The sequence below is a fragment of the Pseudochaenichthys georgianus genome, chromosome 3 (genome assembly GCF_902827115.2).
Source record: "Pseudochaenichthys georgianus chromosome 3, fPseGeo1.2, whole genome shotgun sequence".
In the NCBI taxonomy this organism is placed as follows: domain Eukaryota; kingdom Metazoa; phylum Chordata; class Actinopteri; order Perciformes; family Channichthyidae; genus Pseudochaenichthys; species Pseudochaenichthys georgianus.
Genome location: NC_047505.1, coordinates 31289368 through 31302511, shown reverse-complemented (window position 1 = coordinate 31302511; position 13144 = coordinate 31289368). Strand labels below are relative to the sequence as shown.

At 38.7% G+C, this 13144-nt stretch overlaps 2 protein-coding genes across 9 annotated transcripts in view; one reads left to right on the top strand and one right to left on the bottom strand.

The window, feature by feature from the left end:
* The window catches only part of tmco3 (transmembrane and coiled-coil domains 3), a 37049-nt gene extending 34650 nt beyond the window's left edge, over positions 1-2399 (top strand). For all 8 annotated transcript variants that reach the window (XM_071206657.1, XM_071206655.1, XM_071206658.1 and 5 more), the window contains one exon: positions 195-2399. In XM_071206657.1, the coding sequence (XP_071062758.1) occupies positions 195-308 (114 nt within the window). In that variant the 3' untranslated portion in view covers positions 309-2399. The remainder of the gene's footprint in view (positions 1-194) is intronic.
* An 891-nt stretch (positions 2400-3290) lies between these two features.
* On the bottom strand, positions 3291-7992 carry LOC117460896 (potassium-transporting ATPase subunit beta-like). Its single transcript, XM_034102512.1, has 7 exons — positions 7881-7992; positions 6346-6474; positions 6150-6263; positions 5848-6053; positions 5667-5729; positions 4172-4264; positions 3291-3705 (listed from the first exon to the last, which is right to left on the bottom strand). The coding sequence occupies exons 1-7, from the start codon at positions 7990-7992 to the stop codon at positions 3547-3549; spliced, it is 876 nt and encodes a 291-aa protein (XP_033958403.1). The 3' UTR covers positions 3291-3546.
* Positions 7993-13144: the final 5152 nt, after the last annotated feature.

The following is a 13144-nucleotide window of genomic DNA, read 5'->3' as shown; positions in this document are numbered from 1 at the left end:
TGACTTTGGAAAAGGTGCAAGAACCCTGTATATACCACATCAAAAAAAAATCAACTATTCAAATGTTCCTCTTTTGTCTTATAAAAACAACAGCTATTCATTGAAACATTGAATTAACTCTAACATTCATGATTATATTCAATTAAAAGTTTGTTTTAATCTCACGCTCAGTTTTTTTCCGTTTCTCTGCTCAGGTGTACCTGTTGGTTCTCAGCGTCACCACCCTCAGTCTGCTGCTGGCCCCGGTGCTGTGGAAGGTCACCACACATAAATGGGTTCCCCGGGTCGAACGAAAAACAATCACATGACCACATGAGCTTCTGGAAAAACACGTCCCTGTGTAACTCTGAGAATCTAAGTCTTATTTGGCCTTTCAGAAAGGTTGGACCAAAACTACTTGTTCTTCATTTAAAAGACACTGATTCCTTCCTACCACAAACATTAAACCTGGACCATCTAATCATACTGTTAAATGGCTTGTTTTATTATAGCACAGGCCAAAATGATTTCCCAACAAATCTATGAAATGTAAACGCCTCTGATGTCATCCACTCCTCTTCGTAAAAGCACAACATCATCTGTGACTTTAAAGAACCGTCAATAGGATCAGTTCAATGAAGAAGCACAAGTCCTCCTAGTGTTCCGATGGTTTTAATGCACTTTCTCCTGCATTATGAAGAACATACAGAAACTTTCCCTCTCTACTGTCCTGATGATATAAATTCAACTGAACTACATCCTCCTCAGTTGTTATTGCACTTTCAACTTCAAGTTTTTCTAATTCCTTGCAACAATCTATGGAACAAAATCTGAACTCTATATGTTGGCTCTTTTTATATGAATGAGAGAAATGGTCGGATTACTTAAAGTACACCTATCATGCTATTTTTAGGCAATAGCATAGGTCTCAGATATATAAAAACATGTCTGTTTTGCTCAAAATACCAAACAGATCAACCATTCTTGCCATGCCTCATATCCCTCTATTTCACTTCACACACATGCTCTGTGCAGTACAGGTTAGCTCTGAGTGTTCACCAACACGATTTCCCCCTTTTTTTTCGTGTTGCACAGCACGATTTTAAAAGCAATGTATTTCTACTGCCTGCAGCACGTCTTTTTCTCCGGTCGGGTCGTGGAAGACCGGAAGCTGTGTGGTTCATAAAAACATTTTCTTACTCAATATCAAGCCACGATTATTGCTTTTATTTTAAATCGTATAATTTCGGACTTTTGTTGCCGTCTGTGAGGAAAATAAATGGGGCTCAGAGCCTCAGAATACTGAAATCTGTATTTTCTAAATCTTTTTTTCTTTCTAATTTGTTATTCTTTTCAAAATAACACACTGTTATTTACTCACCAATAACACACAATTATCCTTGCTTTTATTTATTGGTTTAATTTCATAATCTCGTGCTTTTTTGGCGTCCGTCAGGAACTGAATTTCAAAATAAAAATAACCGGAAACAGACGTAGGCATTTCGAGCGATTACCCAAGATCCTCAGCTATGGTTTAAGCTCGCTAATTGGATGCTTTAGCCGCAATGTATGCTGGGATTTGGTGTTTATATGATATGAAATCCGGAATTAAAAATCGTGTTGGTGAACACGAAATGCCATGAGACTGGGTTGGAGTGTTATACCTCATTCACACCAACGGTGTTTCAGGGCCGGTTCGGAGCTGGAGCTTGAAAAGCACCGGGTTTTCCTCTTCACACCGCAGCGGAGCAGCCTGTTAGCTCCGGAATCCGGTTCGTTTCAAGCACCAAAAAATTGTCCGGCCAGAGCAAAAGCACCGCATACGTCACGCTTATGTCGAGGCGGGGGCAGGGGCAGAGACAGATCAACTCCTGAACAACAACAAAAAGCCCGCATTTTATCCAGTTTGTACACAACGATGGAGATGAATTTAGCTCTGAGGAAACTCTTTAGTGTTACCTAAAAACAACATCAATTCATTTTACAAAGACTATAACAGGCTTTATTCATTCTTCTTTTAGGCTCTTCATTTTGATCAAATCTATGTAAACCGGTACATTAGTTCAAAGTAAGAAATGGAGATAATTAATTATTAGAGAGGGGATCACAAGAACATGCTCATCAGTATTTTTTTTTACTGATGTTGCATTAAAAGGAAAATCTTGCACTGGTTACCATTGAATGTTAAACGTGTGTGCCTGCTCTGCTGTAAGTGTCTGTGTCTTATCTTTCATAATGTGTAAGTGTATGTACAGTATGAGCGATATACATGTTATATTTTGTTATATATTTCACATTTTCCTTCGTCAAAACAGAGGCGTATTTTTCTCTTTTCCTGTGTAGTGGATTGAGTTTTCATTCCTGTGTGTTGTTGGTCATAATGATAATGTATTTATTAAAAACAAGAAGATACATCATTATTTTATTGATTTGAGTCTGTATTCACTCTGTTCTCAGATTGCATTACTTTCTCTGAACAATATTTTTGAATCTTGATTATTGTCTGAATTTGAATATCGTATTATACCTTGATATGAAGGAATTTTTTATTTGCTGGTGATCTTAATGCCCATGTTTCCTTACCTTTTGATTTGTATTGCTTTGATTGAAGTTTTTAACTCCATCCAGTTAGTCAGTGGTCTGAGGCATCTCTGGAATTTCTAGACTTCCCTCGGTCCGACCATTAGCTGTAATCTTCTAAATCTCTCTGTTACCTCCTTACTCTGCCCCCAATACTCACATACATGACCTCCCCCTCTTAACTCCACGTCAGGCTCTTCGTGCCTTCACTTTTGTCTTTCATTTATGACATTTTATAGGGGTAAACGTTTACTTTGCAGCATTTAAAAATATGGCAACTGTCAAAGTCAAGTCAATGTTAATTGCATTAGTGACATTAATAAATAGTGCAGGAAACACATCTAGTAGAAAGCTAGATTTAATGACTCCATATAAATAAATGTCACGATGAGTATTTTAATCCAGTGTTTCACAACTTTTTTGGCTTGTGACCCCTTCAAAATGTGTTCTTATGAGTCATGGTTGTAATGTAGACTTTTTTTTAGAGTTTTTAATCCCAAAGATAATCTCAACACCCTTTTTTGGAGGTTTATTTATTTAACAACTTTATAACTGGTAACTTTGGTTTTGGTGATGTCAACTGTGGTATAATACTTAGGTGGACGAGCAGACAGATGGTTACATGACAATATGAAGATTTTATTTTTATTTCATGTAAAATCATAAAACAAAGAGTGTCATGAATCACTCAGCAAAGCATGACAACCATGTTCATAAAAGCACCACAGAAATGTAACAATACAAGGAGTTTAAAGTGTGTTTAAAAAAAAAGGATATTTCCGGTGCTGGATTATTATTGAACGTGTTGTTTATGCAAGATACAGCTGTGAACACATTACAATAGTTTCACTGCAACCTCTTGTGTCTAAAAGAATAAAGTGGTTTAAAGGTCGTTAAATAATAGTTTATCTGTAGTCAGCTGCTCTATCTCTGATACTGAAAGGTTAGTTGTTGTTACTGATATCTCTGTATCTTCTCTACTGTTTCTCATTTTAATGCTTTGAGGTGGAAGATGACTTTTCCCTCGTAGGGGTCGTGGTAGTTTTCGTAGCTGATCTTTTCTGAGACCACTCTACACTGGATCTTAGCGTGCTTTGCTCCGACCAGGCTGAACCGAACAGCCACCAACGGGTTGACGTAAGAAGGCTGAAGGAAAGGAGAAAGAGACAATGCTTACCATTCATGCTCAAGTGCTTGAGTTAAGTATTTTTATTTACAGATGAGATAATCAAAACAACCAGCTACAGTAGCTACTGCTATAATCTAGTTAGCATAAAGAAAGGAAAAAGGGAAACAACAAAATTCCCTAAAATAATCTTTAAATAACAAATTGTAATGCCAGATTGTTAATTTATTTTGTACAAGAAGTGTTATGACAACAGTTTGTGTTATTTTGGGAAGTCGTTTCAGGCTATCCGTTTCCCCTGTTTCCAGTCTTTGTGCTAAACTAAGCTAACTGCAAATAGGGCTACTAATTTAGTATTTTTTTCTCCATCGTGGCCCCTCTACAACAGTTGAAACATTTACTTTTGACACATGAGTGTGAAACTGTTGCCTAGAACCTTTACAGAGAGAAAACAAATGTTATTTAAATATTTAGATGTGGATTTACCTGTGCCAGCCTCCCGTAGTAAGGGAAGTAAGAGGGATCCATATTTCCATTTTCAGGGAAATACTCCATTTTGGCCACATTTCCTTCCCCTTCCTAAACACACAGACACAGATACAGATTTAGTCATATTTAATGGGGCATCACCGGAGGACTACTACTACTGGGCACACTGTTGTATAATGTCTCATGTGACCCTGGAGGAGCTTTATCATATGAGAAAATAACCCTTAGCACCGAGACTAAAATATAACAGAAGGTCTGTTACAAATTGGGGTTGTTGAGTTTGAAAAAAAGAAAACCAAACTTGAAGGTTTATATGAACATAAATGCATTATGGGAAATGTAGGATCAAGTGTTTTTATGGGTTGGCTCACACTTGGACATAAAAATCAGCATATCTGTGCCTCTGCTGCATTGATTATGATCTTTAATTTGTCTCTCAGGAATCCCTCCAACTTGATGGAAGTGCAATACTAAGGCCCAATCCCAAACCACGCCCTACACCCTACCCCTACACACTCCCCCTCCGTGACGGAGTGAACTCCGTGGAGTGACACGAGCAGCTCAACGAGGCTCTCTCCGGCTGAAACAGGAAATGCCGTAACTGTATGTAACAACGGTTTCAAATCAGCATCTCTTAGACAAAACATTTAAATTAATAACTAAAATAAAACTCCAAACGTCTTTAATTGTGTTACTTTTTTGTAAAGCTCTTTTAGTTTTAAACCTGATGTTTATAAGCTTCTTAGTTTTTGCAACAATCTGTAAATATACACAACTTTATAATAAAATGCACACATTTATCTAGACTAAACACATACAGGTATGATCCTAAGTAAAAACAATGTGAGGTTATCATGAGGTTGTTAACATCGCAATGTATCAGTGGATGTTTGCTGGAACTACTTGTAAACAGCGTGTTTCCTGACGGACACACACAGCGTTGAGACCGGTCAGGTAGAGACCGGTCTCCAGTCAGCGCCATGGAGGTCAGCACCGATGCAGACTCGCTGTTTGATGGCTTGATAGCCCACTCCCCCTCCACACCGCTCCACACTCTTTGGTTTGGAACAGCACTTAATGTGGCGGACCCTCCGCGCGAACAAGCAAACGGAGGGGTAGTGTGTAGGGGGCGGTTTGGGATTGGGCCTTACTCCCTCCATCTAACAGGAGGGAGCCTCATTGAGCTGCGAGTGTCACTCAACGGAGTTCACTCCGTCACGGAGGGGTAGTGACTGTGTAGGGGTAGGGTATAGGGCGTGGTTTGGGATTGGGCCGGACACACACAGCGTTGAGACTTGAGCACTTAATGTGGCGGACCCTCCGTGCAAACGGAGGGGTTAGCGCGGTGTGTAGGGGTAGGGTATAGGGGGCGGTTTGGGATTGGGCCTTAATCACTGGAGCACCCCTGAAAATGAAACGTAAAACTTATGACTCTTCTTCTTTAATTTTTTAATGCGTGCTGTCAAAATCAGTATATGGAGTTGTTGCTCACCAGTACAGTGCAGTTTACATAAGGGGCAACATCTGTGCGATTAGTAGGCAAATAGTTGATGATCTGCGGAGACAAACATGTGTACCTTTAGTCATTTTCATTAACAAGCTTTTTTCTAATATACTGCGAGATTCAGGTTTTCCCAAAAGGGCTCAGAAAAGGTTGAATGCATTAAACTTACTCTGTTCATCTTAATGATGACACAAGGCATGGAGCAGTTGTAGCCAAAGGTTGGGTCCTCAAATCCTGAGCAGGGTCCCAGCATGCTTTGCAGGAAGGGACATGAGTACTTAGTGTGGTGAGGTCCGAGGAAGTGTTTCTGGAGGAAGTACTTTCCCTTTGTGCAGTTATAGTTGTTACACTCAAGCTGCTTGGTGTCATTGTAGGCTGAAAGAGAAAGACAGCGAGAAAGATTAAGATGTCTTGTTTGTTTTATAAATATTTTAGTATCTGTATAAAAGCTTCAACAGAGTTAATACTAACGCTCCAGGAACTCATTGAGGATTTTGGTCATCTTCATCCAGCTGGCTTTGTCTGACGTGTTGTAGGTGATTTCAATAACTTCCTCTCCATAAGTGTCCGGCCACACCATCACCCCTGAACAGAGAAACAAACAGAGAGCTCGTTATTTAAAGTTTCATTTAAGTCGTTGTCTAACTCCTTATTGATTATGTGTTACCCGGAGATGCTAGTCGGTCTTGGTAGTCCGGCGTGTACGGATCCAAGGTGTACATGAGCGTCCAGATGGCGAGGCTGAAAAGGGAGGTCATCACAGCGTAGAAGGACACATAATAGAGACTGATGTACACTGTGGAAGACAGAGGGATTTCGAAATTGTGGTTAAAAGAGAATTTGACCCATTGTTTTGGTGCATATCAACAAATATAGTTAGAGAAATAAATGACAATAGCAAGTACTGCAGTCAAGAAACCCAACAATATAAATATGTACAACATATGCAACGTGCTGTGTCTACGAGGCATGATGAGAGTTATATGTTCATGGCAGCATTGCGTCTCTTTTTGTCCATAACCCTTAATATTTTGTAAAATCTCCAATTTCATAGGCCTTTTCTGATTGTTATTCAATGTGTACAAATGTACAAAGGTGAAACAAATCCTTGTATACAGTATACACTAGTTAAATGTGATAACACTTGTGACACAGATCAGGTTCAATTGGCAGAAGTCAAGGTGTCCTCTGTCTACAGTATATATGAGCACGTTTAATCTGATTGTGAAATCAAACACAGGGGGGAAGGACTCTGACAAAAGAAAGAAATAAAGCTTATCACCCCAGCGGCTTATCTCACTGTGCCCACATGCTGCAAACATACACCTCACTGTGGTGATATTGGAAGGACAGAAAATGTCAAACTGAACTGTACACACAAGTATGATGTGTGTCGCTCTTTAACTGTGGAACCCAAAACACATAAACTCACAAAAAGCTGTAGTATTGCTATGTGCTCCTCCACTGCCCATACTATATGCACATAGAAATGGGTTTCAGTAATCCTTCCTTTCCATACTGGCCATGAAGGCCCTTCCTAATATGAAAAGTTAATTTTGTACTAAAAAGATAAATAACTTTGGTAAAAAGCTGCTTTAATTGCCTAATAAGACTGTTAAACATAAGCCTTATTATCTTACACTAAACTATATTTGCAGTTTTCCAAGATTGATAGAACAATACCATATATATTTACACAGTATTATTATATCATATTTTTAAAATATTATATTGTATTACAACATTTCAGCTGAGCTTGAAATGTAAAAACATCATTGCCGCTGTAACTGTGATACATATGACATAAATAACTAATTATAGCAGTTAACAATATTTGATTAATTTTGACATTGTCTTCAACTTGAATGACCTTCTTGTGTTTAAAGTGATATCTAGCAAAAAGGTACTAGTAAAGTATTTTTCAGTCATTGTTGTTGAGAAAGATGATTGCCTAAATGTTTGGAGACATTGGTCGCCAGCTATTAAAAATGATAAAAATATGGCAAAGAGACAAGTAGACTGTTAATGAGTGAATGACACTTATTGCCAGTGGTGAAACTACAGCGTTATAAATGATATTGCCCTGCCTGTGTGTAATACTGAGCCATTGTGCTGTTATATTAATGGTGTTTCAGCCACTTACGGTTTATTTTTAAGGTTTATTTAATGTTGCACAAAAAAGGATAACAATGTTATAATTACCCCATTTCTCTGGTGTTCTGCCCATGAACTTCCCTTCATCTGAGTCCCAGACAAAATGGCCAAAGTCTTCACATCGTTGCCCACAAGTCCTCTTCTCCTTCAAGGCGGCCATGATGAAACTCTGTGCTGACCAGGATCCACAGCAGACCTCTCCTTTCCTTCACACTTTTTTCTCCTCTCACTTACAGTAATATGTGTTTCTCCTCTCTCCTACCTGTCCCTCCCCAAAGATTTTAAGGCACCTTTGTGCTAATGGTTTGTATTGTCCCTTGTCTCTTTCTCTTTTACACTAATTTCAGCTAACATTCACTCCCTGGTCGCTGCTCCAGAGTGTGATGAATGAGTTATCTCTTATTCACTATTTATAAGGCCGATGAAAAGGTGGGCCTGCTTCCTGTTGGGAGGCTGAGGCGGGCCAACGAAGAAACAGGTGAAGTTCCTCCTTCACGTCCTTCACTCCTCAGAGGAACCCGAGGATCACCTTGAATACCCATACAGCTGGTAATAAAGACAAAAAACCAAGGTGACGCTTGCATTTGATCTGCTAATATTTCAAATGATTGACACACATGAACAAAAACATGCGCCTGACTGATTCTGATTCTGTACAAAGTAAAAAAGGAGACATATTAAGGGAAGAGCTGCTGTGTTTCACAGATAATCTATTTAACGTTTCTCAACAAAAATGTTCCCAGAGGCGAGGGTAACATCTTCAACAAACTGCCGAAAAACAAAATATTTGATTTGAGTTAGAAATGTGTATTGTGTCACAATGTTACACATGAAAATAATTTTTCAAGTGGAGGGTTAAAGAGAAAGACCAAGAGGCCGGGGAGGATACTTTCAGTGAGACCATGAACAATGTGATGGACTTTTTTAAGTAGATGCATGACACTTTTTTCTTACTAGATGGGTGTGTGTCTGAAAAGGTTTTTGCTGTGGAAGTGAATTAAGACACAGCCCGTGGGAGAGGAATTTTTTGGGCTTTTCGTGTCTAGGGAAAAGGGAATTATGGCAAGAAATATCTAGAAATAAAGCTGGCCAACCTGCACCGCATCAAATCCAAAACTCCCCAAAGTTACCGTGTTTTAAATGCTGCCAGTTTGGCTCTATTTCTGCTAATGTACATTAGAGGACTGGCAAATTAAAGTCCCCCATGAACCGACTTTACCCCACACTCTTCACACATGCAGTGCACACTGAGTCTTTGCTCTTAACACAAGGACGTCTCTCAGTTATCACGGCTCCACAGGTTTACGACTCAAGAGACGTAGTGCTGCAGGTCAACATTGGTATCTGTGACGTGCACAGCTCTTGACATTACTCTCTTGTGTGTTTGTTCTCACAGGTAACGTTCGTTTCTCTGACCTTGGACTGGCTGTGGAGCTTGGGCAATTATCAGTTTAAAATCAAGAGTTATGTTGGGACTCCAGGTACAGACCACGCAAAACCCAGCATACTGGTCATAGTTGCTCTCACAGACCTGTGATGAGACACACACACCTAATTTATTCTGTAATTAATATATGACATTAACCCTCACTATACGGTAACTGACTGGAACTATGCAGCCATTTTACACAAAAGAGCTCAATGTTTTAATATAGCACATATATCAACATTAATTTATAGTATAAACATATACATATCTAGTTATTTTGTAAAAGGGCACTCCATATTGGGTTTTTCTTTTTTTTTTCTATATTGATTGGCTATTGGTGTATGGAACAGAGTACCATAATGCTGTGGTTTCAGGTGCATCAACTTGAGTGTTTTGGAGTAACTAGTTACAGATACGTAATTGAATACCAATACATGTTGTAGTATTTAGTTAGAGTTGCTATGAAAAAATATATAAGTAAATTGCAGAAACCACTAGAATATTATTATGCTCCCTAAAATAGCTTTTACTTATAGTATATGTAGATTCAATCAATCAATCAATCAATCAATCAATCAATCAATCAATCAATCAATCAATCAATGTTTATTTATATAGCCCAATATCACAAATGTTACATTTGTCTCAGTGGTCTTCACAGTTTGTACAGAATATTAGTATGACAATACGACACCCTCTGTCCTTAGACCCTCACATCGTACAAGGAAACACTTCCGGAGAAAACCCACAGTTTAAAGTGAAAAATGGGAGAAACCTCAGGGAGAGCAACAGAGGAGGGATCCCTCTCCCAGGACGGACAGACGTGCAATAGATGCCGTGTGTACATTGAAAAGATAATACATTTTCAACATAGGTAGTCCAAATGTTTGGAAATGCATGTGTGTATAATAGGAAGATGAATCCACGAGGATATTCATCCAGGACCGATGATCCAGGACCACAGCCACGACTCAAGATCCAGGGCTCGCGATCCAGGACACAGGACCGGAGGATCATCCATGACTCCGGATCCCGGCGTATATAGACACCAAAAAGAAAGAAATTTGGGAAGCTGGGTTAATCGGAACATGAGAGTACACAGGTATAGACAGAGATAAGGAAGAAGTAAGATGTCCCCCGACAAACTAAGCCTATATCAGCAAAACTAGGGGCTGAATCTAATCAGCCCTAACTATAAGCTTTATCAAAAAGGAAGGTCTTAAGCGCACTCTTAAAAACGGATAGGGTGTCTGCCGCCCGAACACAAACTGGAAGCTGATTCCACAAATGTGGAGCTTGATAAGAAAAGGCTCTGGCTCCCATTGTACTTTTAGAGACTCTAGGAACAACCAACAACCCTGCATTTTTGGAACGCAATGCTCTAGTAGGACAGTAGGGTATAATGAGTTCTTTAAGGTAAGATGGCGCCTGCCCATTAAGGGCTTTGTAGGCGAGAAGAAGAATTTTAAATTCTATCCTGTGTTCTATAGGGAGCCAGTGTAAGGCAGCCAGAACAGGAGTAATGTGGTCCCTTTTCCTAACTGGTTAGTACACGAGCTGCAGCATTTTGAATCAGCTGAAGCGACTTGACTGACTTCTTGGTACTCCCTGATAATAAAGAGTTACAATAATCCAGCCTAGAAGTAACAAATGCATGGACTAGTTTCTCTGCATCGTTTTGAGGGAAGATATGCCTGATTTTTGCAATGTTAAGTAGATGGAAGTAGGCGGTCCTTGAAATTGATTTTATGTGGGCGTTAAAGGATCAATCCTGATCAAATATAACACCAAGATTCCTTACAGTCTCACTGGAGGCCAAATTAATGCTATCCATAGTTAGTATATCTTTAGATAATTTGTTTCGTAGATTCTTCGGGCCAAGTACAATAACTTCAGTTTTGGTCGTGTTTAACATCAAAAAGTTTAAGGTCATCCATGTTTTTAAGTCCTTAAGGCAGTCTTAAATTGTATTTAGATGATTAATTTCATCAGGCTTTATTGATAAATAGTTGAGTATCATCCGCATAACAATTAAAGTTTACAGAATGATTCCTTATAATATTTTCTAACGGAAGCAAATATAATGTGAACAAAATAGGTCCGAGCACTGAGCCCTGTGGCACTCCATGGCTAACTTTGGTTTGCGTGGAAGATTCATCGTTAACACGTACAAACTGAGAGCGTTCAGATAGATAGGACCTAAACCAGCCTAAAGCAGTTCCCTTTATGCCAACTAAGTGCTCTAGTCTTTGCAATAGGATATCATGGTCGATGGTATCAAATGCAGCACTGAGATCGAGCAAAACAAGAATAGAGACAAGTCCCTTGTCTGAGGCTATTAGAATGTCATTTGTGACTTTAACCAGAGCTGTCTCTGTGCTATGATGTGTTCTAAAGCCAGACTGAAAATCTTCAAATAAATCATTCTTTTTTAAGTAATCACACAACTGTTTTGCGACCGCTTTCTCAAGAATTTTTGAGAGGAACGGAAGAAAGAGGTCTATAGTTGGCTAAAACCTCTGGATCGAGGTTGTGCTTTTTAAGAAGCGGTTTTATCACTGCTACTTTGAATGATTGTGGAACATAGCCTGATAATAAAGACATATTCATAATATTTAATAAAGAAGTGCTAATTAATGGAAAAACTTCCTTCAACAGCTTAGTTGGAATTGGGTCTAACATGCACGTTGATGGTTTAGAAGAGAGAATCATTGAATTTAATTGTTCAAGGTTAAAGGCTGAAAAGCATTCTAGTTTACTATCTAGTGTAATATTAGAACTTACGTTTCCGGGAGCTGTTGATAACACTATACTGGTCAAAGGCAAGAGGTCATTCATTTTGTTTCTAAGAGTAACAATTTTATCGTTAAAAAAGCACATAAAATCATTACTACTGAGTGCTATGGGAATAGAAGGCTCAATGGAGCTGTGGCTCTCTGTCAGCCTGGCTACAGTGCTGAAAAGAAATCTTGCATTATTCTTATTCTCATCTATTAATGAAGAGTAGTAGGCTGCTCTCGCTTTACGCAGTGCTTTCTTATATTCATTGAGAGTAATATGCCAAATTAAACGTGATTCTTCAAGTTTAGTGGAACGCCATATCCTTTCAAGTTGTCTAGACTTTTGCTTTATTTTGCGGGTTTCGGCATTATGCCATGGAGCTAATCTATGTTGTTTTATTTTCTTCTTTTTCAAAGGAGCAACAGAGTCTAATTGTATTCGCAGCGCATCTGTAGCACTATCAACAACATGATCAATTTGGGGTGGTGTATATTTTGTATAAGTTTCCTCCCTTACATGCAGACATGCTATCGAGTTAAGTATTGGTGGAATCTCTTCCTTAAATTTGGCTATAGCACTAACAGATAGGTTTTTGCTGCAAGAGCTTTTGACTAATGCTTTGTAGTCTCGTAATAGTACTTCAAAAGTTACTAAGAAATGGTCGGATAAAGCAGGATTATGCGGTTCGACTAATAGTTGCTCAATTTCAATACCATAAGTCAGAACAAGGTCGAGAGTGTGATTATAGCAGTGGGTTGGTTTATTTACACTCTGACAGAAACCAACAGAATCTAATATAGAGTTAAATGCAACAGTAAGGCTATTTTTATCATCGTCAACATGAATATTAAAGTCACCTACGATAATTACTTTATCTGTTTTAAGAACCAAAGTTGATAAAAACTCAGAGAATTCTGATAAGAATTCTGAATAAGGACCTTTATTTAAGCCGTAGCTAGCAGCTGTACTGTTCATGAGGTAAGATCCACATAATTAGAATATAGCCGTAATGTTTTTATCCCAGCATTTTCATTTGAAGAGATCAGTAGTTTTAAGAAGTCATTATTAGTTTAGATTCATTTTAGATCTATTTAGCTGTTTA

What these genes read in the sequence shown, in the direction of transcription:
- LOC117460896 (XM_034102512.1), bottom strand. Translation starts at nt 7,992, where the DNA reads ATGGCCGCCTTGAAGGAGAAGAGGACTTGTGGGCAACGATGTGAAGAC. An exon ending in CCTCAATGAGTTCCTGGAGC is followed by an intron (nt 6,054 to 6,149) that starts GTTAGTATTAAC and finishes TTTCTCTTTCAG; the next exon opens with CCTACAATGACACCAAGCAG. An exon ending in ATGTAAACTGCACTGTACTG is followed by an intron (nt 4,265 to 5,666) that starts GTGAGCAACAAC and finishes CTGTGTGTTTAG; the next exon opens with GAAGGGGAAGGAAATGTGGC.